The sequence below is a fragment of the Zootoca vivipara genome, chromosome 8 (genome assembly GCF_963506605.1).
Source record: "Zootoca vivipara chromosome 8, rZooViv1.1, whole genome shotgun sequence".
Lineage (NCBI taxonomy): Eukaryota > Metazoa > Chordata > Lepidosauria > Squamata > Lacertidae > Zootoca > Zootoca vivipara.
Window position 1 is genome coordinate 71,018,051 of NC_083283.1, and position 25,972 is coordinate 71,044,022.

Genomic DNA, 25,972 nt, shown 5'->3' on the forward strand with positions numbered 1-25,972 from the left:
AACGGGGCAACACGGAACACAGATAAAAGTGGAGAGAGCACAGAGCAACTCAGAAACAAATTGTTGTTGTTTCTTTTCAAAATAATGAAAGTAACAATGCACAGATGTAGATACATACGGTATTATCCCACATCACTGAAATCAACATTCTGTAAGAATTATTTTATTTGCAGCGAACCTATGCAGCCTTCAACACATGCTTTTGTTGGTTTGATTTCTAGATTGCGGCTTTCCCGTTTGCTAAAAAATGACTCATGTGCCCAGTGTTTCTCTGGAGAATGCAATCTTTCATTGTAAAGCTTCTTAAAGGATAATTTCTTAATGGAGTACTTGCAGATATAAGCACTCCTAATCTCCCTCTCTCCCTTTTAAGCATACTCTGGAGACTAGTGACACACTGATGTAAGGCACATAACTAGTAAGCTATCTGATATTACATACAGTACTTTGTTTAGCAAATTGCTGCCAAGTGATGCTCCATATCCCTGCCCCCCCCCGCCCCACTGTGACTATCGTCTCCTTTTCTGGATTTCAGCATCATTTTTCTAAGTTCAAAATGGTTCAGATGTGGCATGGATTCAGACAGCATTCCCCCCATAGTTCTAACCTGGAAGTTTTGCAGGTTAGAACTACCGTGTTTCTCATATTATAAGACACGTCTTATATTTATTTTTTTCCTCAAAAAAAAAATGCACTATGGCTTATTTTCAAGGGATGCTGCTGCGGCCGGCATTGCTGCTGCGCCTATCACTATGTCTTATTTTCGGGGTATGGCTTATATTCCTTGAATGCTTAAAAATCCTGCTATGGCTTATTTTATGGGTATGTCTTAAAATATGAGAAACAGGGTATGGGGTGGTGGACGACTCTGGGATTGCACGCTTATCTTGCTCTATAGGCCGCAGACAGCTTCCGGGTCATATGGCCAGCATGACTAAGCTGCTTCTGGCAAACCAGAGCAGCACACGGAAATGTCATTTACCTTCCCGCCAGAGTGGTACCTATTTATCTACTTGCACTTTGACGTGCTTTCGAACTGCTACGGTAGGTGGGACCGAACAATGGGAGCTCACCCTATCGCGGGGATTCGAACCGCTGACCTTCCAATCGGCAAGCCCTAGGCTCTGTGGTTTAGACCACATCGCCGCCCGCACCCCTCTGGAAAATTACGTGCAGTCAAATATTTGCAAGATGTGCAACACACACAAACACACACAAACTTCCAGGCTGAGCAATTTTCCTACCCCCTTCCCACATGCTTTTGTTTCCCTTGAAATTCATCTGTTGTTGTCTCTCAGGCACTCCTTCCACAGTTGAATTTTGCCATAGAAAATGCTCACACAAAGAAAATTCCACTAGCTTAAAGCTTTTATTTGTTAATAAGATTTTGTAAAGAGGAAACCCCCCAAGCTCACTTCAGACTTTAGGTGAAATTGTAGTGGGATTTGTAAGCCTCTGGGCCAATGTAATGGCTAATATTTATAAATATAACAAGGAGACAGTATATGTGACCCTCAAAGGATGCATTTTGCATTCCTCTTTGGAAAAGACCTGAACCAGCTTCAATTAGATTATGTTAGTCCTTGGATTTAAAAGCCTGTTGATGCTCGTGCAGCAGGTTTTAGCAATTCTCCCCTCGCACCCTTCCCCAAGCCTGACATCCACTGGCTTTGGGATACTGATTATCATGACTCTAGAAATCACATTGGAGGGTGGGTAGGTATCATATTGTTCCTCCCAAGTCTGATGCTCAGTATGACTTTTTCTGCACATCTCATAGCTCTAATTCTCTAACCTCCCTGAGCATGACACTTTCTTTGTCTTCCAGTTGAGTATGATCAGGTGGCAGTATACAAGGGAGCAGGCACACATCCCATTGAAATTTGGATCTGGAGAAGATTGAGGCAGACTGACTGTAAGCCCAGCAATATTTGAATATGGGCATATAAATGCAAGAAAACGATTCTCCGGGGCTTTGGGATTGCTTAGGTTGTTTTTAGGGATGGGCAAATCTGTCCGTTTTTCAGTTTCTCATTTTCCCAGTTCTAAATTCAATCCTCCACATTTCTACCTCAGTTTGAGATGTCTTTTGTTTTAAAAATCCTCATGAAAATTCACCAGCATTTCAGTATCGAGTTATCCCAATACACATTGGTTCTATGCAATTTCTCAAACACGTATTTGCAAAGCAATGTTTTAACTTACTTCTACTAATATAGGCATTTTTATGCAAATGTTACCCCAGCAAATGTGTATGCACTTCTGTACACAATACCTGGCTAGAGAAATGCATCACAAAATTCAGAGAGATATGAATTTCCAAGGATGGGAGTGTTTCGATTAGCGCATTGTTTCAGAAACTGCAAATTACTTAGATTCACCTTTTTATCTGAACGGAATCGAATTTCCTCCCCTTCCCTATTTCCTAATGAGTCCTCAGTTGCATACACAACTAACTCTAATGCATTTTGTCAAAAGTTTATGATGGGGGAATAAACTTCAGATGGAGGCTGAACTCATTTAGACTCCTTGAGCCTCCTCTACACTTCAAAAAATCCTTGCTTAAATGTTATGAAGGGAAATACAAGCACTGACACGCTATTTAGTCTCTTAAAGCCCTTGCAAATAATAAATGCAAATAATAAATACGGAAATGGGGAGGAGAAGGACCCAGATTGAATGCCAGTTCTAGCTTGGGAATCCCATTAAGGGCTGAGGTAGAGAAAGAATGCTCAAAGTTGCAGTGGAACAAAGGAGGGGAAGAGTAATATAGAGGTTGTCAATATGGTGTCCTCCAATTGTATGAGACTGCAGCTTCTGTCAGCCTCAGCCAGTATGGCCAATGGCCAGGGATAATGGGAGTTGTAGTCAACATCTGGAGAGAAGACCGTGGGTACCTCTGAGTTAATGAGATGTACCTTTTCTTGCTATGAAAAAGGGTGTGAGTGGGATGCAAATAAGGGGGGGGGATGAGTGTGCATCCTTTTGGCTTCAGGTCCCTAACTTGAGTGGGTATGAATGCATTTGCTATGTTGTCATGCCAATGCGATGCTTGGTTGTGCCTATGTGATGTTTCAGGGCCCTCGATAGCCAGTCAATAGATGGATCACATGGTTGGAACATGGTAGAAAGTAAGACATCTGCAGATTCCAGAGGTTCCAGACTCCATGGAGAACCACTCGCATGGCCTATGCCAGGCATCCCCAAACTTCAGCCCTCCAGATGTTTTGGACTACAATTCCCATCTTCCCCGACCACTGGTCCTGTTAGCTAGGGATCATGGGAATTGTAGGCCAAAATATTTGGAGGGCCGCAGTTTGGGGATGCCTGGTCTATGCTGCTAGAGTATAGCCAGTGTAAACTACTTTCTTGTCACTGGGTGATGGATCCTGGGAGGTTTTCATGCAAAATGGAAACCTTTTGAGCTCAGTTGCTGAGATAATACTCAAAGTTACAGGGGAGCATGCTTTCCTGGCAACATTTTTCTGGTGACACTGCAGGGATATGCAAAATACTCTTGCGGGGGGGGGGAGGAATCAATACTCTCACTGACTTTTTAAATTTCTCATTGAATTTTATTTGGGTTTGTCTTGAAACCCTAACGCTGTGATGTTCCACTGCAGGGGGGGAGCATTTCCTGTGTCTTTACCCATTATTCAGTTCCATTCATTTTCCACAGCAATCTGTGATTTTTTAAGGGGAAAAAAACTTCTCTGTGTATGTATTTAAACTTTTGTTTCTTAAAAAAAACCCAACACATTTGGGTAGTTTGTATCAAAATATGTACTATTAAGCACAAATGCCATTTGTGCATTTGTGCTTAAAGGTACATGGAACGCCATGGAATGGAACGCCCTCCCATCAGATGTCTAAGAGAAAAACAGCTACCAGATTTTTAGAAGACATCTGAAGGCAGCCCTGTTTAGGGAGGCTTTTAATCTTTAATCGATTATTTTATTCTTCTGTTGGAAGCCGCCCAGAGTGGCTGGGGAAACCCAGCCAGATGGGCAGGGTATAAATAAATTATTATTGTTATTATTATTGTTGTTATTATTATTATTATTATTATTATTGATTAATTCACATCCGTGCTGCAATGATCAGAGGAGTACAAAATCAGACCCATAGCTAAATTCTGATCTCCACATTATTCCAAGAGGTGCAGACCAGGTACTTTCATATAACTCAAATTTCCCCAAGCATCCCTGTGAATAATAAAGGAAAAGGTTTTGAAAGTAAAAATAAAGAGGAAGTTGCATTTCATGGAAGAATAATTATTCAGCTTTATAAAGGTGTTTCCTCCCCTGCACTTTTCATCTGGAAGATGATTATTTTCATCCTGAGACTTGTTCGGTTGGCACCTGTCTGTCTATACAAGAGAGCTTACTCGTACTGCCACCATCTAATTAGCAGCAATGGTATTCTCCATGGTTTATGCTTGGGCTGTAGCACAACTTTGAGACGCTTGCATACAGACATCAGTGAGCACATTATTAAATTATACAGTCTCCTAAGCATGCACTGTTTCCCCATGCCCCAGTTCTTCATGCCTTGGTGAACAGGTTCTGCTCTCTGAAGCTGCAAGGCTTCAGCCTGAGCAGACGCTGCAAGCTCTTGATGAGCTAAGGGCTGGTTTTTAGATGCTTGCCAAGTTTTAATACTGCTTCCATTTCTCTGATAAACTCAGTAGCTGACTGACAGGGTGAGAGTGCTGAAAAGCAAATGCCCAGAGACTCCACATTTTAGCTGCCCTGGAGGGAGAAAGTGTCTTTCTATAGAAAGTCAGTGTCATTCAATGGAAATCACACTTCAGGGCAGGAAATCACCTGGAGGACACAGGAAATGTTAACCTGGTTCATTCAGTTTTAATCTAGATTGTTGAAAGCATGCTAGCACATTGTGCCCTCCCTATCCTAGGACATCCACCATTTTTAAAAATAATAATAATTAAAAATGCTCAATAAACAGAATAAATCTCAGATGCAATTATTTCAGACACTTTTTGTGTTTAAAGGGTCAAATTTATAATCATACAAGTTACTTCCTATAATAAACATAAACTATTTGTATCCAGGCAGAGGGCCTTCTTGGTGGTGGCACCTGCCCTGTGGAACCCCCTCCCATCAGATGTCAAGGAAAACAACAACTATCTGACTTTTAGAAGGCAACTGAAGGCAGCCCTGTTTAGGGAAGTTTTTAAATATTTGATGTTTTATTCTGTTTTAAATCTGTTGGGAGCTGCCCAGAGTGGCTGGGGAAGCCCAGCCAGATGGGTGGGGTATAAATAATTCATTATTATTATTATTATTATTATTATTATTATTATTATTATTATTATATCCTTTTATACTGGTTCAACTTTTTCCCACACCTTTCCCCATAGTCATTTGTATTACAGATTTAGCATGATATATTAATTCTCCGATGTACATTAGAATTGTGCAACTAATTATCATATTTGATTTACATCAGACAACACTTTAATATACTGAACAAATAACCTGCATTGCCCTAGTGGATATCAGAAGCCAAACTGGATGGTGGAGGTCTATATACAAAATTGCAGGTTCAGTTTATTTATGTGTTTAGCCCAACAAATAATTGCTGCAGTTGGTATACCAGAGGTTGGTTTGTTACAATATACTTTCATAGATAACTTCAAATGTTTTGGCAAGCCTGTGACATTTTTACAGCCCCCGTGACTTCAGGGTTTTCTTTGCAACTATAAAGTTAAGGAAGAAAATAGAGAATCTCAGAATACAGGAAAAAGGAGTGCAAGGCTTACAAATGGGATCAGGATTGTTGGGAGAAGCCAGTGGACCTTGCTCTCCCTCCCCCCCCCCCTTCTGTTGGTGGTTGCTTTATAATAATAACTACAGTTCTCGAACATCTCCGTTGATGAACATTTCCGAACCCAAATGCCGAAACCCCGGAAGTAAATGCTTCCATTTTTGAATGCACCTTGGAAGGTGAATGGCTTCCGCTGCATGTTTTTAAATTTTCTCAATTGAATTTGCAGACAGCCGTTTCCGCTTCAGTTTTTGAACATTTCAGAACTCGAACGGTCTTCCAGAATGAATTACATTCGAGAACCAAAGTACCACTATCTTTCCTTCCTACAAGGAAGATAAGAAACTGTGCATCTAACTGTAGCTTTCATGTTGCTGTTGCTGCTGTTGTTGTTAGCAGACATTTATTAAAGGATGTGTGCATTATGAAGCTGAAATCAAGTTTTGATTTTGTTGTTGTTAGCAAACATTTATTAAAGGATGCGTGCTGAAATCAAGCCCTTCAGAGGGTTTGGCCTGTACTGGAAAGTAACAGTGCAAATTTTACTGTAGATGTAGGCTGGTTTATGTTCTGAGGTACATAAGGATGCAAATAATGTCATAAATGCTTATATGCTGTGTTCGTCTTTTTAAAAAATAAGCATATTATAGGTCACAGATGGAAAATTCATGGCTGTGTGAGCGGCATGCTGGTTCATATGTGGTTAGCTGTGCAGCTGCTTTGTTCCAGACTTGACATATGGGAATGAGGGAAAGAGGAGGCAGCCATGTAGTGTAACATCCCATTGCAGTACATATCCCTTTATGACCTGGACCTCAGCTGGTGGGCCGATGGAAATATATGGAGTACTGTGTACGTGCACAACAAAGAGAGAAAGTGGGAATGCACAGAAACATTTTGCATGCACACACACCAGTTTTGTAATAAATGTGGGATTTTATCCTCAGATGGAGAATCTGAGGAATTTATTTTCATTTGATGGAATTAGCAGAATTTCTCTGTTTGGGTTTTTCATATGTTCTTAGGTCACTGGGGAAAATAATAATTTTGAAGACTTCCCCTCAGATGAAAATCTGAGGAATTTTGAAGGAAGCGAAAAGAGTTTCAATAAGACGAATGAAATACCTTGGGTCAGTGGGTTTGGGGTTAAATATCCCCAGGTATATGGTATATATGGGTTCGAGAGAGAGCAGGAACAGGAAACTCTGAAAAAATGAATATTTTAGGCTAGGCCTTACAGGGCTGCACACTACCCAGGTTTGCTGTAGATTAAAATTATTAACTTGTCAAACTAATTCTATACTATGCATACACTTTAACCAGTGCACAATGAAAATATCCAGAAGTTATTTTTGTACTGTAAAAAAATAATGCTTAGTGCATTAAAGGTTGCTTGCCTCAACTATACTTACAATCTAACACAGCACAAAGTGAGTCTTGTTGACTTTATGGCAATTCTTTTATGTTTTAAGAGTTTTCTAAGGGGAAGACTCCCTTGTGTTCACTATACGAACACGGCTGCTCTCGATTACCAGGGCTTTTTAAATGCACAGAAATACACCATTGCTTTCAGCTAGGTGATCATGAAAGTTCCTGCACTTAAGACAACAAACTGAATTCAAGCAGGAGTCTCAAAAGGGGTAGATATGGCAGGCCAGGGGTGGAAGAGAGACTTGAAACTACTATAGGAATCCATTAAGCAGCCTTGCCTGCCATCTCCGTGTGCATTAGCTAGTTTTGTAACTTCGACAAATTCCATCCAAGCTTTCATTCCACTGACCTAATTTAACAAGAAGGAAATTCAATAACAACTGCTAACATCCAAGAATTATTTCCCCAGAGAAATTTAACAACACTTCAACATCAAATGGGAATGTGCGGAAAGTGGAATATATATGCCTATGCAGCTAGGAGGGAAGAAACAGACCTTTGTAAAGTGTATCCCTCTCACACAGGTAGTCCAAAAAGTGCTCCATTTGATTAATCTGTTGTTGCTGTTTTTTCCACACAAAAAAAGCTATAGATGTAGTGGGCAGTCCTTACTGCCACATACTGAACTTTGAGCAACAAAGTCAAGTGTTTTCTGCTGTATAAATATTTAAATGTGCATCTATTTGCACACCACCTGTCAGGGAAATGTTTTCCTGAAGCAGAATCTTTTCGCCACATGAAAACTTTCTCCAAAGATCTTCATGTGCAGCAGGAGATTGTGTGTTTGTTGATGGTGCACACGAGGATCTTCAATGCTGCTGTCATCTTGAACAGAGCTGATTATCACTTGGCAGGACCAGGAGGGAGGGTGAAGTGAGGCTCCCCCTCATTCACGATGAGTGATGGACGTTGTCAGAAATGACAGCAGAGACCATCTCTCTAGTAGAATGTGCTTGTGGTTCTCAGATTGTCATTCTCCCAGACAAATGATCCACACATGGGAGTCTTGTTTCCATGAACAAATTGTCCTTGATGTATAGGGGCATATATGTCTGACTATGTATGCTCTCCGGCATCATAGTTGTGATGAAGTGGCATGAAGCAGTCTGGCAGGCAACTTTGTTGGAAAAACTAACATGGAAATTGTGGGTAGCAAGAGATCAAAAGAAAAACGATAACTTCTATGCACTATGGGGTGATTTTATTGAACACACTGGTAGTGAGGCCTGTGGAGGAGTAGTGTTTGGGGGGGGGGAGGGTAACATAGTTCAGAATACTTGAAGTATGAATTTTAAGCTTTCACATTGTTGCAGAAATCATGTATTCCCTCCTTTTAATGAGATTGGAGCACATGTGTTATTTTATGGTCTTAACTGAGTCCGTAAGTGACTGTGGAGGCCAATTATGGATCCACACGTGCTTCCACAGTGGAGACATAGGTTTCTGCAGGGGCGGAGGAAGGGGGGGCGGTAGGGGGCAGTTCGCCCTGGGTGTCACTACTGAGGAAGGTGGCAAAATGCTGGGCAGCACTCAATGTGGGGCCTGCAGTGCACCCGAGCCACGCGTCTTTCCTGGGAGTGACGTGGTGGCTTGGTCACACACAGGCTTCACGCTGCCCAAACGGTCCGCCCACTGCCTCCCCCTCAGCTGTAGGGCAGCTGAGAGGGAGGAGGCAGGCAGACTCATTGGAGGCCCCACGGAGCATCCTGCCTCGGCTGGCCCCACCCCCGCAGGTGGCTGGCCACGCCTCTGGATGCAGGGCATGTGTGCCACCCCAAGCTTCTGATCGGATTGCTCCGCCGCTGGGTTTCCGGGTGGGAGTTGATCATGGTGAGGGTTTGCCAAATGTGCCTTCCTCTTAGCACGTTTTCCCCTTTCATCCTGAGTTCAAGCATCTTCAATTTCCATGACACCTTTGGTAAAGGCTGTTCTCCAAATGGAGTGGCTACAATCTGCTGCTCCCACAACTGCAGGGCATCTCTTTGGCTCTGTCCCACATGGACTGTTAGGACTGCAGCCCAAAATGTTAGTCAGGCATGGTATGGAGCGTCTTGGGCTTGCTGATCAGAAGGTCGGCGGTTCAAATCTGTGTGGTGGGGTGAGCTCCTGTTGCTCTGTCTCAACTCCTGCCAGCCTAGCTGTTCAAAAGCACGCCAGTGCACAAAATAGGTATCGCTGTGGCAGGAAGGTAAATGGCATTTCTGTGTGCTCTGGTTTTCGTCAGTAAGCAGTTTCATCATGCTGGCCACATGACCCAGAAAGTTGTCTATGGACAAACACCGGCTTCCTCGGCCTGAAGCAAGATGAGTGCCTCAACCCCATAGTCGCCTTTGACAGGAGTTAACCATCCAAGGATCCTTTATGTTTTTTATAGCCTGCCTTAGAGCTCTCTCTCTGTGTGTGTGCATGCACGCACATTTTCATGGGCACATAACACCCCCCCACACACACCATATATCAAGTAATTTTGACTTCAAGGGAAATGTAACAACTTGTAACTGGCATAGTATTTTGGATTCCAATCTGTGTCATTCAAGCTGTTATATTCATTAGATATGGTCTACAGGCATCTTCTTTGAGAGAAGACGGCTCAGTTGATTCCCTAAAAATTGCACATTATACAAGGTGACAAATCGTTTACAATTCGACGTTAAGTTGAATGACTCATTGCTGTAAGTTCTGGTCTATGCAAAAATGCACATTGTTTTCAGTAGTTTTGGTGTGAATATCCCTGTCACTTTCAGATGATGCATGAAGCTCTACTTTCGTATTTAATCAACAGATAAGTCGGGTAAGAAGTAAAAGGGTACGGTTAACATGAATTCAGTCCAGTATGTATCACAGCAGCACAATCATGCTTGGCATTTATCCCATGCATTATAATAGGGTTGGGAAAGCTGTGGCAATTCAGAGGCTGTTGACTCCAAAGCCACCTAGTAACTTCACTGCAGATGCAAGATCTGAAGCTTCCTAATTTGTAGTTCATTCTTTGAGACGCGTGCAAATAATTTTTTTTGGCATGAATTTGTAAATACCTGTGTAGGAGTGCGTGTGTGTGTGTGTGTGTGTGTGTGTGTGTGTGTGTGTGAGAGAGAGAGAGAGAGAGAGAGAGAGAGAGAGAGAGAGAGAGAGAGAGAGAGACTGAATACAATGAGAACTACTCTGGTTTATTTTAATATCTGCAGCTGAAGCTATGCCAACCAGAATTTAATGCCAGGTGGCGCTGTGGGTTAAACCACTGAGCCTAGGGCTTGCTGATCAGAAGGTCGGCGGTTCGAATCCCTGTGACGGGGTGAGCTCCTGTTGCTTGGTCCTAGCTCCTGCCAACCTAGCAGTTCGAAAGCACGTCAAAATGCAAGTAGATAAATAGGAAGATAAATACAGCGGGAAGGTAAACAGCGTTTCCATGTGCTGCTCTGGTTTGCCAGAAGCGGCTTTGTCATGCTGGCCACATGACCTGGAAGCTATACGCCGGCTCCCTCGGCCAATAAACGAGATGAGCGCGCAACCCCAGAGTCGGTCACGACTGGACCTAATGGTCAGGGGTCCCTTTACCTTTACCTTTTTTAAAAAATATTTTTTATTAATTTTATACAGACAAAACAAACAAACCATACAATATAACACTGTCCCTTCATTTTCTCTCCACCCACCGGTCCACCTCTGCCACCGGTAGTACCCGTGTGCGTTAAGAATCAAAGGGGTCCATTGTAAGTTGGGTTTAGCCTCCCCCCTCCCTCCTCCCCCCACATCCCCCCCCTGCCACTGAAGGGACAGGAGTGGAGGAGCTCTGAGGATTGGTTTTCCCCAGCTCTTTCATAAGCATATTTAAACAAATACAAACAACACATCAACAATAGGGAAAGGTTATAAATTCCCAATTCTTATTATCATAACATTATAATTGTGACTTCCTCGATACTCTTCCTTCTGGTTTTCCTAACAATCTCTAATTGCTTATGGCGGGTTTCCTATTCCAAATCAAAATCTTATTCTTGTAATATTAACTTTAATCCTCCTCCTCTTCCATGCTATCCTCCCACAGACCCCCTCCTGCCACAAGAGGAGCCCGCAGGGCACAGCACTTCCAAGGTTCCATTATTTGCGTCTGGGTTTCCTTCCACCCCCTCCTCCCCCCTCCGAGCACCCCCTGCCACTGGGTATCTCAGAGTAAGGAGAGGAGGATAGGCAGCTCTCTGCCCAGACACTTATCTGAACTCACAAACATTAATATTTAACCTAAAAATTCTTTCCTCAGCCATTCTTCTAACACCCTCCAGAAAGTACAGCATTTTTTTCCCTTTTTTTACCCTCCATCCCTTCTCCCTAAGTCTTTTCCCCCAATTGGATCAGCATTTCCATTGACAAGCCAAGATTTCGAAAACCGTCTTTCAAAAGCCAAAACAAAACCTTTTAACTAAAATTTTCACCCCACCCCTGTTCTTTCCCAGTTCCATCTCCAGGCCTTTGTCCCCCCCCTGCCCCTGTCTTTCCCATCCCTCAATAACACCACTCAACATTTTAACCCCTCCAGGATCTTCAATTCCATTGATCTTCTCATTTTCTTGCTCTGCTTGTTTCTCTTCCTTTTGAAATCCGTGCTTTGCTTCATCCCAGACATCTTTTTTATAGCCCAAGTCCCCTTCCAAATTCTCATCAAGTTGTTTCTCCTCACACACAGTCTCAAACTCCACCACCTCCAAGTCCAAATTATCCTCTAAGTCCTGAACTTGGACTTCAGCCTCAACTGATGGTAAATTGGGATGTTGCCGTTCCTTGTAAATGTCCTCCCATGTTTGTAGATAGTTCAGCACCGCGTCCTGGAAGGCTCGAGAGTACTTTGTTTTCATACTTCTCTTAACCGCAGACAAACAGGAGATAGGGAGCAAAGGGTACTGGAAAATTCCTTCCTGTTAGACGATCAACTCCATTTTGGCTGTTCTTTTCCTTTGTCTTTAACTCAATCACAAATCCACTCTTAATTCCAAATTAAATAGTTCTGCCTCACTTTCAAACAATTTTTTACTGTTGACAGCAGCACGATAAAATCCACCCGGTCTTTTGACAGTTTGACAGCTTTTGACAGCTGTCAAAGCACTCTTCCCCTCGATAATGCTGTACCTCGAGGGGTGCCGGACTCGGGAGCTGGGAAGGTTCAGAAAAGTCTCTCTTTCTCTCGGGTCCACCTACCCTGAAACTTTTTTCTCTTTCGGCTTGAGTTTATTTAAAACGCCTCCCGGTTTTCCATTAGGAAGAGACCGACTTCCGTTTCTTTAAAGTCTCTCCTATTTTCCCAATTAATGATTTTATAGTCCAAATAAACGTTCCACTTACTTTATGGAAATCTTTAATTTTGTTCGGAAGAATCCGCCGCTTGCCGGGTCAGGACTCGGAGCTTCGCTTCTCGGAGGTAAGATATAGCCCAAAATGGCTCCCGTGGTTCCACCCCGCCGGCTCTCGATCGCTCTATTGAGCTCTCGGGCAGCAGGGGATCCGCAAAACGGAGCAGCCGCTGGGCGCGTGAGTCACCGGGACTCTCTACCCGGTGTTTTTACGGGGAGTCCGCTCGCTCTGCGGACTTCCCCCCCCTCCGCGAGGCCAGGGACTTCGGCACGAGAAGTCCCTGCGTCCTTCTCTCCGCCGCGACGGACCGGAAGTCCCCTTTACCTTTACCTTTTACCCAAGACTGGTAGCTGCTACCCCTACTTTTTAGATCATGATATGTTTCCAATGTTAATTTATTGTTGTGTTTATATCCCACTTTTCTGCCAAGGACCTTGAGGTGGCATACATGGTAAAGGTAAAGGTAAAGGGACCTCTGACCGTTAGGTCCAGTCACAGATGACTCTGGGGTTGTGGCCGAGGAAGCTGGTGTAAAGCTTCCAGGTCATATGGCCAGCATGACTAAGCTGCTTCTGGCGAATCAGAGCAGTGCACGGAAACGCCATTTACCTTCCCGCCAGAGCAGTACCTATTTATCTACTTGCACTTCGTGCTTTTGAGGTGCTAGGTTGGCAGGAGCAGGGACCAAGCAACAGGAGCTCACCCCATCGCGGGAATTCAAACTCCCGACCTTCTGATCGGCAAGCCCTAGGCTCTGTGGTTTAACCCACAGCACCACCTGTGTCCCTGGCATACATGGTACTCCTCCCCATTTATTCTCACAATAAATACGGCTGAGGTCACCCAGTGAGCTTGGTGGCTGAGTGCATTTTTGAACTCTGGTTTCACAGACCATAGTCCAAAACTGGCTCCAGGAAGAAGAGTTCCTGGAACTCCAGGAAGGGTGAAGTTGTCTCAGGTTGACGTGCACCTTTCTTATTTCTTCCAGGTAGATTTCCAGCTTACTATTGCATGTCCTCTGATTTGTCTAAAACACTGTTTCTCAATCTTTTAAAGCCATGCCTCCTTTTGCTAACATAATCCCCACTCTTCAAACCTGGCTCCCCAGATTACTTCATTTGAATTTTCAAATGGATTGAAAATTTGTGAATTCATTTTTATACAGTGGTACCTTGGTTCTCAAATGCCTTGGTACTCAAACAGCTTGGAACCCAAACACTGCAGACCCAGAAGTAAGTGTTCCTGTTTGCGAACTGTTTTCAGAAGCCGAACGTGCTCCACTTTTGAGTGCCACACTTCTGTTTTGAGTCTTTTTTGCTATTTTTTTTTCATTTTGTTTTTGCATCTCTCTCTCTCTCTCTCTCTCTCTCTCTCTCTCTCTCTCTCTCTCTCTCTCTCTCTCTTTACTGTGGAACCCAGTTCAGCTACTGATTGATTGATTGTGTGTCTGCAGTACATTATTGCTTTCATTTTATGCATCAATGGTCCTGTTGGATCAGGGGTCAGCAACCTTTTTCAGCCGTGGGCCGGTCCACCATCCCTCAGACCTTGTGGTGGGCTGGACTATATATTCCTATGCCCCACAAATAACCCAGAGATGCATTTTAAATAAAAGGACACATTCTACTCATGTAAAAACATGCTGATTCCCGGACCGTCCGTGGGCCAGATTGAGAAGGCAATGGGGCCGCATCTGGCCCATGGGCCTTAGGTTGCCTACCCCTGTGATAGATAGTAAAAATCATGTTAAATTGCTGTTTTAGGGGTAGTTTTTGAAAGTCTGGAATGGATTAATCCATTTTGCATTACTTTCTATGGGAAAGCGCACCTTGGTTTTGGAATGCTTTGGTTTTGGAACAGACTTCCAGAACAGTTTGAGAACCAAGGTACCACTGTACTTATATTACACTTTCTGGGGGGAACACTCACACCCTGCTAGATTTTCGTATGCCCTCTCTCTGGGGTTGGCTTCCCCCTTGGTTCACAAACACTGCTTTAAAAAATATGATGATAAAAGCAAGCAAAGTGGTTTTCATGGTTTGGTTATGGTACTAAACTCATTGCAAAACATTCTATTGAAAATTCGAGTGCGAGTTAGTCAGGAAAACACAAAACCATATTTCTAAAAAAAAAAAAATAGCAGTAATTTCTAACCAATACTCTGTGTAGATATAAAGTAATATAGGTCAGGGCTTTGCACTTAGAATTACAGAGTCTACTGATTGCTAATTCATTTCTAGGGAACAAAACGATTTGCAAAGCGTATGCATTGTTAATCGGTCAAGGCAAGCCTCATGGCTCATTATTGGAGAAACCCCCTCCCTTTTTCCTTTTTCCCCCTTTTTGAAGTACTGTAATAATGGGCATAACTCCCTCATCTGATTCAAAAGGGGGTGTTAAAGTGGATTACTTTGGAGAGTATCTGCTTGATGCCCTAAATTTAATACAGTTCATATAACTCTATATTAAATTGTGGCCCTGTGTTAGGTCATTGAGAGTGGAATGAGATGAAGAAGCTTCCGTGAATCCTCCTTTGTGTGGCAAGGTCCCAAACCCATCCAGGAAGTGGAATAAAGACACATGAAACAGTATTTTAGGTTAATGGACAAAAAAAGGCCACAACTTTATTGGTTACAGAATGTGAGTGGTATTGGCTTAGGCATTGGAAATCACACGACTATATCTGACTCCTGCCTGCCTGCAGAAGTCTTAGAAGGGTTAACCACCAATAGGACAAGCCCTGCTGATGCACATCAACTAGGAACTCCCCAAGAGTCACCACTAGGGGTCGTGCCATGGCCCTAGCCCCCTAGATCCCCCCCCCCCGTCTGGGGCTTCGGACAGAGACCATACCCCCCAGATTCCTTTAACAGAATACCCTTGAATTAGGAAGGGTAGGTGATGGCCACTACCTCCCCTCCCCTTCAACCTAATACTCCAATGCCTAACCACCAAACCTTACAAAGTTGTGATGATTCGCTATGAGGTAGGCGAAAAACCAAATGGCCGGTGCAAATTTGCCAAGCGGAAAAAATTCCTGCCAGGCCCCTTGAACAACCAAGGCGACCAACCAAGGTCCATAGCAAGGTCAAGAAATAAAGAGCCTGACCTAAGGAAGGGAGGGCGGGAGAACTGACCAACCAGGGGGGAAACAGGGGTGAGTCCTCAGCCAGGGGCAGTTTAAAAAGCCCATGCCATGCCCCCGGAAAGTCCGGGTTGGACGGCCTAAGGAAGATGTGGCTGAGGACCAACCAATGGCGCAGGGGCTATCCCGCCCCATGTGCGTGGGGAGGGCTTGCTCCCAGCCCGCAAAGTCATCTCCACGGGAAGAGGAAATGGCTTTTCCATCAGAAGGGAGAATCATAGAATAGTAGAGTTGGAAGGGACCCCAAGGATTATCTAGTCCAGCCTCCTTACAAGGCAGGGATATGCAGCTGTCTCATATGGGGATCAAACCTGCAACATTGGGGGAAACAAAAGACAAGCTTGGCAAAGCCTCTATAACACATTGGGCAATAGATATAGGACATAATATAGATTTCAATCTCTGGGGGAAACTTTGGAAGAGTGATCAGAAGTTTACAGGATGTTCTTCCTTGAAGGAGAACTACCTGAAAATGATGTACCGATGGTATTTAACTCCGAGTAGACTTACTAAGATGTATAAGACTGAATCAGATAAGTGCTGGAGATGCAATGAGGCTGAGGGTACGTTCTTTCATATGTGGTAGACCTGTAAAAGGGTAAAAGAGTATTGGGAAATAATTCATAATGAATTTTTTAAAAAATTAAGTACTTTAAAAAAAACACAGAGTCCTTTTTTGTTGGGGATAATTCAGACAAAAATTTCAATGTGTCACAAAAGGTTATTTATGTATGCCACTACTGCAGCCTGTGTTTTGTTAGCCCCAAAATGGAAAACGAGCAAGGTCCCAACTAAAGAAGAATGCAATGAGTTTATTGAATGTATGGGGGAAACTGTGTACACTTGAAAACGTTGGCAACATTAAGATAAATTCAACAGTGTAAATAAATTTTGATGGATGTAATAATGGAGATATTAATAAATAATGAAAGGAGAAGGGAAGTCATTGATATTTTAATGTTGGCTAAATGAATATTCTAAAATGTAAAACAGAAAATTCAAATACGGTATATATATATTAACCTGGAACCTTGGCATTTTCAGCACCATGCTCTACCCAGCTGGGCTATGCAAGCTCAAAGATAACCAAAGTTATGGAAGGGATATGGGGAGAAGTGTTGAGCTTCAGCTTTTAGGGAGGGCTCCTGGGTGGGCATGGAGCAAATCTGTTCAATTTAGGTTCATCCATTAATGTATCATAGTCACGTAGAACCTATCTATAGTACAACAAGAAGTTCAGCAATAGGCAGCTGCCAAAGGTTTGATTGACCACTAAGCCTGACTTTAGCAAAGGAAGTTGCATTCTAGGGATTCTATTACCATTGTGAGCTAGCGTTGCCAAAGAAGCTAACAGACAAGAGAGCACAGGTTCAAGTTCCAATTTGATAATTTCCTAATAAATATTTTAGGAACAAATAAAGACATGTCTTTGGGATGCAGCGCTTGACCCTGTATATCCAATGTGGCAAAAAGAAGAAGAAGAAAAAGAGGCCACCTTCCATTTCATTAGTCCTTCCATTGACACTGGCTTTGTATTCTGCGTTGGGTTTTGCTGGAACTTTGCATCCCAGAAACTCTCTCTATTAGAAAGTTTGCTTCTTGTCATGTTGTATTTCTTCCGATGCATATGATGTCCTCTTTTGCCATTTAAAGCACCCTGGGGAACTAGTATTCCACCATTTCTGTGGTTTCAAAAGCGGCCTTTGCATTAGCCTTTAAGTGCCTCTTGGTAACAAGATTAATAAAACACTGGGTTACTTGTAAGTCAAATCAGGTGGAAAACATTTCAAGTAAGGACTGCAGTATTTAATATCTAAGTGCCAATGGTGCAGATCCCCTAGTCTACATGATGAATGTTCTCAAAGACCTTAAATACAAACGTTAAAGGTAAGGGTAGTTGATGAGGGGCAGAGGAAAACACGTTTATCTGCACAATTCATTTTCCCCAAGCATTTCATGCTGAATATATTTTACCAAGCTCTGATTAGGTGACAATTTCTAGATAACCTTTATACTTGCCACATCAGCTGTTTGCTAACCAATTTGCTGTAAGATTTTACAGCTATTCTGCCAGGAACAATGTGAAATCTAATGCAAACAAAGGGAACACTTTTAGCCTGCAATTATATATATGTAACTGTATTGCACTCTCTCTCTCTCTCTCTTTCTCTCTCGCTGTTTCCTTTTAAGATTTTGGATATGCCCAGACGAGGGATGAGCTGGTATAAACAGCTTGGCTTCACGTTCCACTGAAGACTATCTAGAGCTCAGTTGAAGGCAAACTGTCCAACTTGAAGCCAAAGGCACTTGAGAAAACAGTCAGCAGAGGAGAACGATGATAATACAACAAGGCTTGCTGGTGGTACTACTCTGGGTGTGCCTGCTCCACCCCTGCTTAACAGCAATGGTATTCAGCAGGACTACAGACCAGCAGCCCAAAAGTTTTGCTGCACGTGGAATAGGGAATGAAGGAAAAGCTCTGCACCGCCAGAAGCGAGGCTGGATGTGGAACCAGTTCTTCTTGCTGGAGGAATATACCGGCTCGGATAACCAATATGTAGGCAAGGTAGGCAATATGTATATCTTCTCCTATTCTTCTTATGCATTGCAGTGATTTAATGGTAGGAAATTATCTTTGAGGACTTCATTCTCAAATATATAGAGACCTTTTGTTTGTTCTGTTGAAAAAAAATAAAACCAAAAGCTTTAGAAATGGGAGTATTGGATTGAAACACACATTTATCTAATGTGGATTAAAAATCGTGTGATTTTTGCATTTCTGAATTTGTTGATTTGATTTTTGTATACAAAAAGCATTTTTGAGTATGACTTATATTTTATAGTTTGTACACCTTCCTCTGGAACACCAACTACCCTTCATCTACCAACATTGACTTTTCCTCTGATGAAAAAGGTGACCCTTGCTAACAACCCCCTTTTTTTAACATGAAGTGAAAATTTGGATTAGTAATTTCATGAGTGAAAGAGTTTTATGTTCAGTTGCATAGACCTAAAAAAGGACAAAGCTTTGTTCTCAAGTACTTTCGCCTGGTTTGAAAGAAAATTGCAGCTCTGGTGTAGTACTATAGATTTCCAAGGATTTTTATAGGACCCTATCCTAAGTATTACTTATGTATCACAAACTCTGGCTGCAGTAGGTGGCCATTTCAGTGATTTAATACCTGTAGCCAAATTGCAAGTGACCTAAATTCATTAAATCTTCCCCAAGTGTGAAAATTTGTGTAGCAGCTGACATCATCCCTACCACTCCATTATGACAGCATGCCATACACTAGGAAAGCCCTGATGGGGTTCCTTGGAAAATTAATTACCCAGACTTTCATAAACGGTGGCTATCGATTACCCTGCAATGAACAGGCCACAAACAAATACAGGTGAAACTCGGAAAATTAGAATATCGTCGAAAAGTGCATTTATTTCAGTAATGCAACTTATTATTTTTAATTTTTCTTTTAAATTTACAAATGCTTTCTTTTGGAAATTCCACAGTAATAAAACAAATAGTTACAATAATACAAAAATAAACATCGCCATTACATTTCATTAATTACATTCCATTTAAAATTGACCCGCCTAACAACAAATAATTGCAATTACAACAAATAATGGTGCTGTGGGTTAAACCACAGAGCCTAGGGCTTGCTGATCAGAAGGTCGGCGGTTCGAATCCCTGCGACGGGGTGAGCTCCCATTGCTTGGTCCCAGCTCCTGCCAACCTAGCAGTTCGAAAGCACGTCAAAGTGCAAGTAGATAAATACAGCGGGAAGGTAAACGGTGTTTCCGTGTGCGGCTCTGGTTTGCCAGAAGTGGCTTTGTCATGCTGGCCACATGACCTGGAAGCTGTACGCTGGCTCCCTCAGCCAATAATGCGAGATGAGCACCGCAACCCCAGAGTCGGTCACGACTGGACCTAATGGTCAGGGGTCCCTTTACCTTTACCTTTAAAGGCTTGATGTATCTTGCTTTGCATGTCATGCATCTATCTCATATATTGGTTTCACCTTTTAAGTTGCATTACTGAAATAAATGCACTTTCCGAATTTTACGAGTTTCACCTGTACATGGTATGCTGTAGGGTTCTGAAAGGGGGTGGGCTTACAGGGAACAGCCACCCCCCCATGAAATCCAGCTCTTCGAATGGCTCGGACAACAGTGGAGGGACAGGAGACAGGAAGGAGGAAGTGAGCGGAGCAGGCCAGGGCTCAGGCAGCATACAAGAGCCCTACCTGCTGCCTGTGATATAAGCAAGGAAGGAGGGGCCAGCAGAGAGTTCCAGCGGCGAAACAGCAGAGGGGCGTCCTTTCAAATTCACCCCGGAACTGAGGCGATCAGTGGCTCGCAAACGCAGGAGGAGGAGATTTGGGGTCCCCAAACTACTCTGCTGGGGGAGGAGCCAAAAAGCGCCATTGGGAGAATCTGATAGTACTGAGTAGACATGTTTTCATGAAGCTCTTGCCTTGTAAATAACTTTCACAATAAAAGTACTAAAGACAAGATGGTTTGGAGTGTCGTTGCTCGAGGGTAGCCAGCAACCGCCCTGACAGGTTCATTCTTAATCAAATCAAAGTTTGATTTGAGGCTGAACAGACCTGGACATTGTCCCTCATGAGGTCAGTCAGGGGTACCAACTTGAAAAAAATATTGGGGGGCCCAAGTAAGCCCCACCTGATATAACTGAGCACATGACGTGGTGTGCACACACCATTTAAATGGCAATGTCCATCAACTTGGGGCGGGCAGCCTCCTCAAATGTTTTATTGTGGGGTGAAGGGACCTCGGCCCCTAGGAGTTCGCTCCTGTGATCTCAGTGAGCACCTCCATAATTCTCAGCAATATGCTTGTTTTTCTGTGCAGTACATTTAGCGATATCTGATTGGGTGAGTCAATCTGGAAAGGGTTTGCTGGAGGAGAAAGTCTGAAAACTACTACACTAGAAGTGCGGAGAGGCCTGTAGCTTACGTTACCCGAAGTCCTGTCAGTGCGTAATCTTCCATAGTAGAATGTCAGATAAAATCCATGCTTGGAAACACTCATAGATGATACGTGAGTGATTCTATGTCAGAAGTGGCCGTGTGTATCTTCCCTATGGATAAATCCCTAGATTTTGGAGATGACTCTTGCATATCGCTATCAGGAAGATCTAAGAGAAACCACTTCCAATGTTACAGTATAAATGCGCACAAACACTTGTGAGTTTCTTGTGTGCCCTATGAGGGTGCATTTCTTGAAGCAACCATAATCTGCCCTCAGGGCCATAATTATAGCATCATGAAATCTAGGAGAGGAATCTATGGGACTGTGGGAACAAGGGATTTCTTTCAGCCAAAACTCACCAGAGCTCAGCTCCGGCACCTCTCAGGTGGGCACCATTGCCAATCTTTGAGAACAAGGGAGAAGTTCATAGTGAGCTCCAGCACCTCTTTATCTAGAATAATAGCACTGGATGGAACTCCTTTGATATTTAGAATACCTATCTGGAATCAAATAGAAGGACTGGGTCCCAGCATTATGCAGAGAATATTGATGGCGTAATTATATAATATAATATCTAGAGAAATCTCTACACACATTGGCAAAAGGATATTTCAGGGGAAGAAATGACAAGTCTTTTCTTTTTTAATAATAATAATAAAAATCCAAGAACAGGTTTGAACATATTTCATGCTCCTATAAAGGTAAATGTAAAGGGACCCCTGACCATTAGGTCCAGTCGTGACCGACTCTGGGGTTGCGCGCTCATCTCGCATTATTGGCCGAGGGAGCCGGCGTATAGTTTCCAGGTCATGTGGCCAGCATGACAAAGCCACTTCTGGTGAACCAGAGCAGCACATGGAAACGCCGTTTACCTTCCCGCTGTAGCGGTTCCTATTTATCTACTTTCATTTTGACGTGCTTTCAAACTGCTAGGTTGGCAGGAGCTGGGACCGAGCAACGGGAGCTCACCCCGCCACAGGGATTCGAACCGCTGACCTTCTGATCAGCAAGCCCTAGGCTCAGTGGTTTAACCCACAGAGCCACCTGGGTCCCACTTTCATGCTCCTATAGCCTGATCCTAACCATGTTAGCAGCTCTTGATGAAGACTGTCTGGCTAAAACAGTGGTGTTCTCTTTTTCATATATTGGGTCTGTTGCTCAGCTGCGTAGACTCAACACAAAGATCAGAATTAGTTATTATAGTGGACTTGCTGCCTGGCTTTGTGCACATTTGTCACTATTTTTGCTGAGTTCGAGTAGATTCATGTTTCAAACCTACATGCAGTTGGATTTCAGCCCCAATGAGATTAGTAGAAAACTTCCAGGGAATTGTGTTTTGGTATAGGGCCACTAGACCACAAAACAATTCAAATAGTTGGGGGAGCTATTCACACAGATCTATGCCTACAAATTAGTGTGCCATTCTCATCATCAGCGACTCATTCGGAGCCATTCAGGGATAGCCAGAAGGCTTTGTGCTCCTGTGCAAATTTTCTAGCTGAGGTTATTCAAGCGCATTCAAACTCTGGCATTTGAAACAGGAGATCTCTCCTTCCTCAAACCGTTCATCTCTGTTTTTAATTAGCACAATATTTTTGCATCTATGAATGGAGATATTATATTTTATGCCTTTTGATAAGCAGCAGATTCCCTTGGAAGGGAAGAAAAATAGATAAATATGGATTTGCAATAAGTCATATAACAGTGGAAGCTGTCCTGAAAGCATTCCATTTATGCCACATTACCCTGACTAAACATCCACATTGCATTATGTTGCTTTGCTCCATAACAGACACTCAACTCAAATAACCTCACATAATGTAATGTAACATGCCATATTACATATGCTTTATTAATTCAGATAGGCCAAATTGAATGGGGGGGGGGAAATCATTTTGTCCTCTTTGGCTAAGGAAGCTCATAAAAAGCACTCCAGAGCTAAAACATAAGATCTGACAATGTTCAAAACACCTTTGAGGGTGAACAGCTGCTAGAGGAAGGATTTTCAGCAGGTAACAGCAGTGGAGCCCTGATCTGTGTAAGGGAGCACTTTCCAGAATCGGGCTTTTTCTTCAGATACAAGTGGCCAACAAAAGCATGATCTTTAAAAAAAATGTGTGAATACAAAATGTGTACAGTGGTACGTTGGCTCTCAAACTGAATCCATTCTGAAAGTCCGTTCGAATTCCGAAATGTTCAACAACCAAGGCGTGGATTCTGATTAGCTGATTGGCCCCAGAAACAATTCCGACAGCCGAAACAGACGTTTGGCTTCTGAAAAACCTTTGCAAACCCAAACACTTACTTCCGGGTTCGCGGCTTTCAGGAGCCGATTTGTTTGTTAACTAAACCATTCAGGAACCAAGGTACCACTGTACTTTGATCTTAAATATATTGTTAAACTATGCACTATAAAACAATTGGATAATATAGGCATAGGAGGTAGAAAATACAAGCCTTAACTTGGCCCATGCAAGGAATTTGAGCCGTTTTCTTCTTATAACATCTTCCTTATTTTTGCCCTGCCAGAAGATCACAATGTGGCTTACTCCTTTAGTGAGCCACACTTACTCCTAGGGATGGTTGCAAAATCCAAGCCATCTCTCACCACAATTGAGTGGAGTTCATGTTTGACAGCTTTAACATGTCCAATGAGGCCAATGAAGCCAAGGACCCTTGGGGAGGATTCCCACAAATGTAATAGAACTAACCACAGGAGTGCCTAAAGGATAACATATTGTGTGGAAGTGTTAATGTGTTTGTAAGTGTTCTACAAGAAGGCTTCAGTTTCCCATCTATAAAGCATATTCAGAGATAATGAGGCACTGGGGTGCAAGGAAGAAGAAAGGAAGCCGAACGTTTCTCATTCATTAACACCAAAGGAACATGGCACTAGATAGCGGCAAAATTCTCAAAGGCCACAGCTTATTTGTAAGTGAAAGTCAGTGTTAGTAATCAACAATTCTGATCAACACTTCCTACCCAAGAGCTAAAGTTGACTAACTTATTCTTCCTATTTGGCTGTTTGCAGCTTCTTTCAGAAACTTGGTTGCATGGATTTCACTTTGAGGAAAAATAACAAGAAACAAAAGCTTTTGGCTGAGGGCTTCATTTATTAACAATTATTTAGAAATATAATGCCTTTATTGTCAATGTACAATCTGTGTACAATGAAATTAACCGAGCCTCCCCCCTCCCACTCAATCTCATTGCACTCTGTGTGCTTGTCACACAACACACCAACCCTGAAAGTCAGTTGCACTTGCCTTTGTTACCAGTAGTTCTTTTTAAGGATGCTTTGCAAATTATCCCCATCATTTCCCTGGCTAGATTTTTGGATACCAAACTAACTGTATATGGAAAAGCCTTGTCAATCTTTGGGGTTCATTTGTTTGTTTTTCCTCCCCAAACTTTGTTGAGACTACTGGGCACTTTCCTGCAGACAAATATAAGGAAGTTGAATGCAATGACCACACAAAGGACAATTGTTGTCATCATGCAATCCCATCATTTATTTGTTTTGTGACTTAATCTTTTGCACATCTACTGAGAAGTAAAAGCCCACTGAGTTCACTAGGGTACATTCCTGTGTATTGGAGTGCAGTCTAAGTTACTGTGCAACGAGGAATCATTGATGATGAAATCACATCATGACTGTTTTTTGTGGGTGAATGCGCATATGCACAATGCTCACATTGGACACCACCAACTCATGGAACAATAAGGAAACAACACAAGGGGTTTTCAGGTAGATCCCTCACTGTGAGAAGTGAGGTTAAAGGGAACCAGGCAGAGGGTCTTCTCGGTAGTGGTGCCCACCCTGTGGAACGCCCTCCCATCAGATGTCAAGGAGATAAAGAATTACACAACTTTTAGAAGACATCTGAAGGCAGTCCCGTATAGGGGAATTTTTTAATGTTTGATGTTTTATCTAGTGTTTTTATATTTTGCCGGAAGCTGCCTGAAAAGGCTGGGGCAACCCAGTCAGATGGGCAGGGTTCAAATAATAAAATCACCACCATCAACGACTAAGCACTGTTGCTAACCTGGAGGTGGGGAGGTGTCAGGAAGGGCGGTGCAGTTCTGATGCAGTAGCAGAAATATCAGGCTGGCTCTGCTGGTGCATTTGCACTGCGCCAACCTCCCTGCTGTTTGGCCCCTCTCCCTCTTCTTTCCTGTAAGCAGCGGTGATTCGGCTGTCAAGAGTTCAGATGAGTACCCCCACACACTACACTGTCCGCTCCCGATGCAAACTGATATGTGCAAATGGATTTGAGGACTGTGCAAAATGTTTTTTGCTAGACCATATCCTTGCATTCATGTCCTAATCCAATGGTTTTCAAACAAGGTGTTTGAGGAATGCTGGGGTGGTTTTTTTTAGAAGCTCATTCGGTTTCTAGATAATACCAGCAACGGGCGATATGCATCTCTGAAAACAGCTTTCTCAGACCACCAATTCTTCCAGACACTGTTATTCTGGGGAACGTTTCATGTATTCTAGGCTGTCCTCTTAGCTCAATATTGAGCACATGCCCCGGACATTTTCATTCCCAAAGAGACATCCAAATAGTGCCCCCTGAAAAGTTTTTTTTAAAAAATTGCTGTGGTAGTCTGACATCATTCTTGCCTTCCTCTATCTCCCCTCTCCTGCTGCCTGAAGAAAGTTGCTTTGCCAGTGTGGTGTAGTGGTTAAGAGCGGTAGACTCGTAATCTGGGGAACCGGGTTCACGTCTCCACTCTTCCACATGCAGCTGCTGGGTGACCTTGGGCTAGTTACACTTCTTTGAAGTCTCTCAGCCCCACTCACCTCACAGAGTGTTTGTTGTGGGGGAGGAAGGGAAAGGAGAATGTTAGCCACTTTGAGACTCCTTAGGGTAGTGATAAAGGGGGATATCAAATCCAAACCCTTCTTGTTTCATGACAGAACCAGACTATTCAGCCACTAGAATACTTGAAAACCATGTTCCTCACAGATGTTTAGCATTCAGAGCTCCAGTTGGAAGGATGAGCTAAATCCTCACCCCTTCTCTTGACAGTGTGTGATCAAGTCTTGGCAGGATCTGGGTCATTCGGCCAGTTTAGGAGAAGAGGGGAAAAGTGATAAGGGACAGAACTGTTGCAGGGGGGCAGAATCAGTTCCCCAGATTGTTTGGGGTTGGTTTTGCTTTAAATGGATGGCTTGTATGCAGAGTGAATGTGCCTGTGGAGGCATATTTTTTTCTGCCTTCCACAGGGACAATCAGTTGACCCAGACTGGCTTCACGGACA

At 43.0% G+C, this 25,972-nt stretch overlaps 1 protein-coding gene across 2 annotated transcripts in view; it reads left to right on the plus strand.

Annotated features, from left to right (window-relative positions):
- CDH10 (cadherin 10) overlaps positions 1-25,972 on the plus strand; it is a 130,891-nt gene that overhangs the window by 32,880 nt on the left and 72,039 nt on the right. For both annotated transcript variants that reach the window (XM_035125727.2, XM_035125731.2), the window contains exon 2: positions 17,900-18,275. In XM_035125727.2, the coding sequence (XP_034981618.1) occupies positions 18,045-18,275 (231 nt within the window). In that variant the 5' untranslated portion in view covers positions 17,900-18,044. The remainder of the gene's footprint in view (positions 1-17,899; positions 18,276-25,972) is intronic.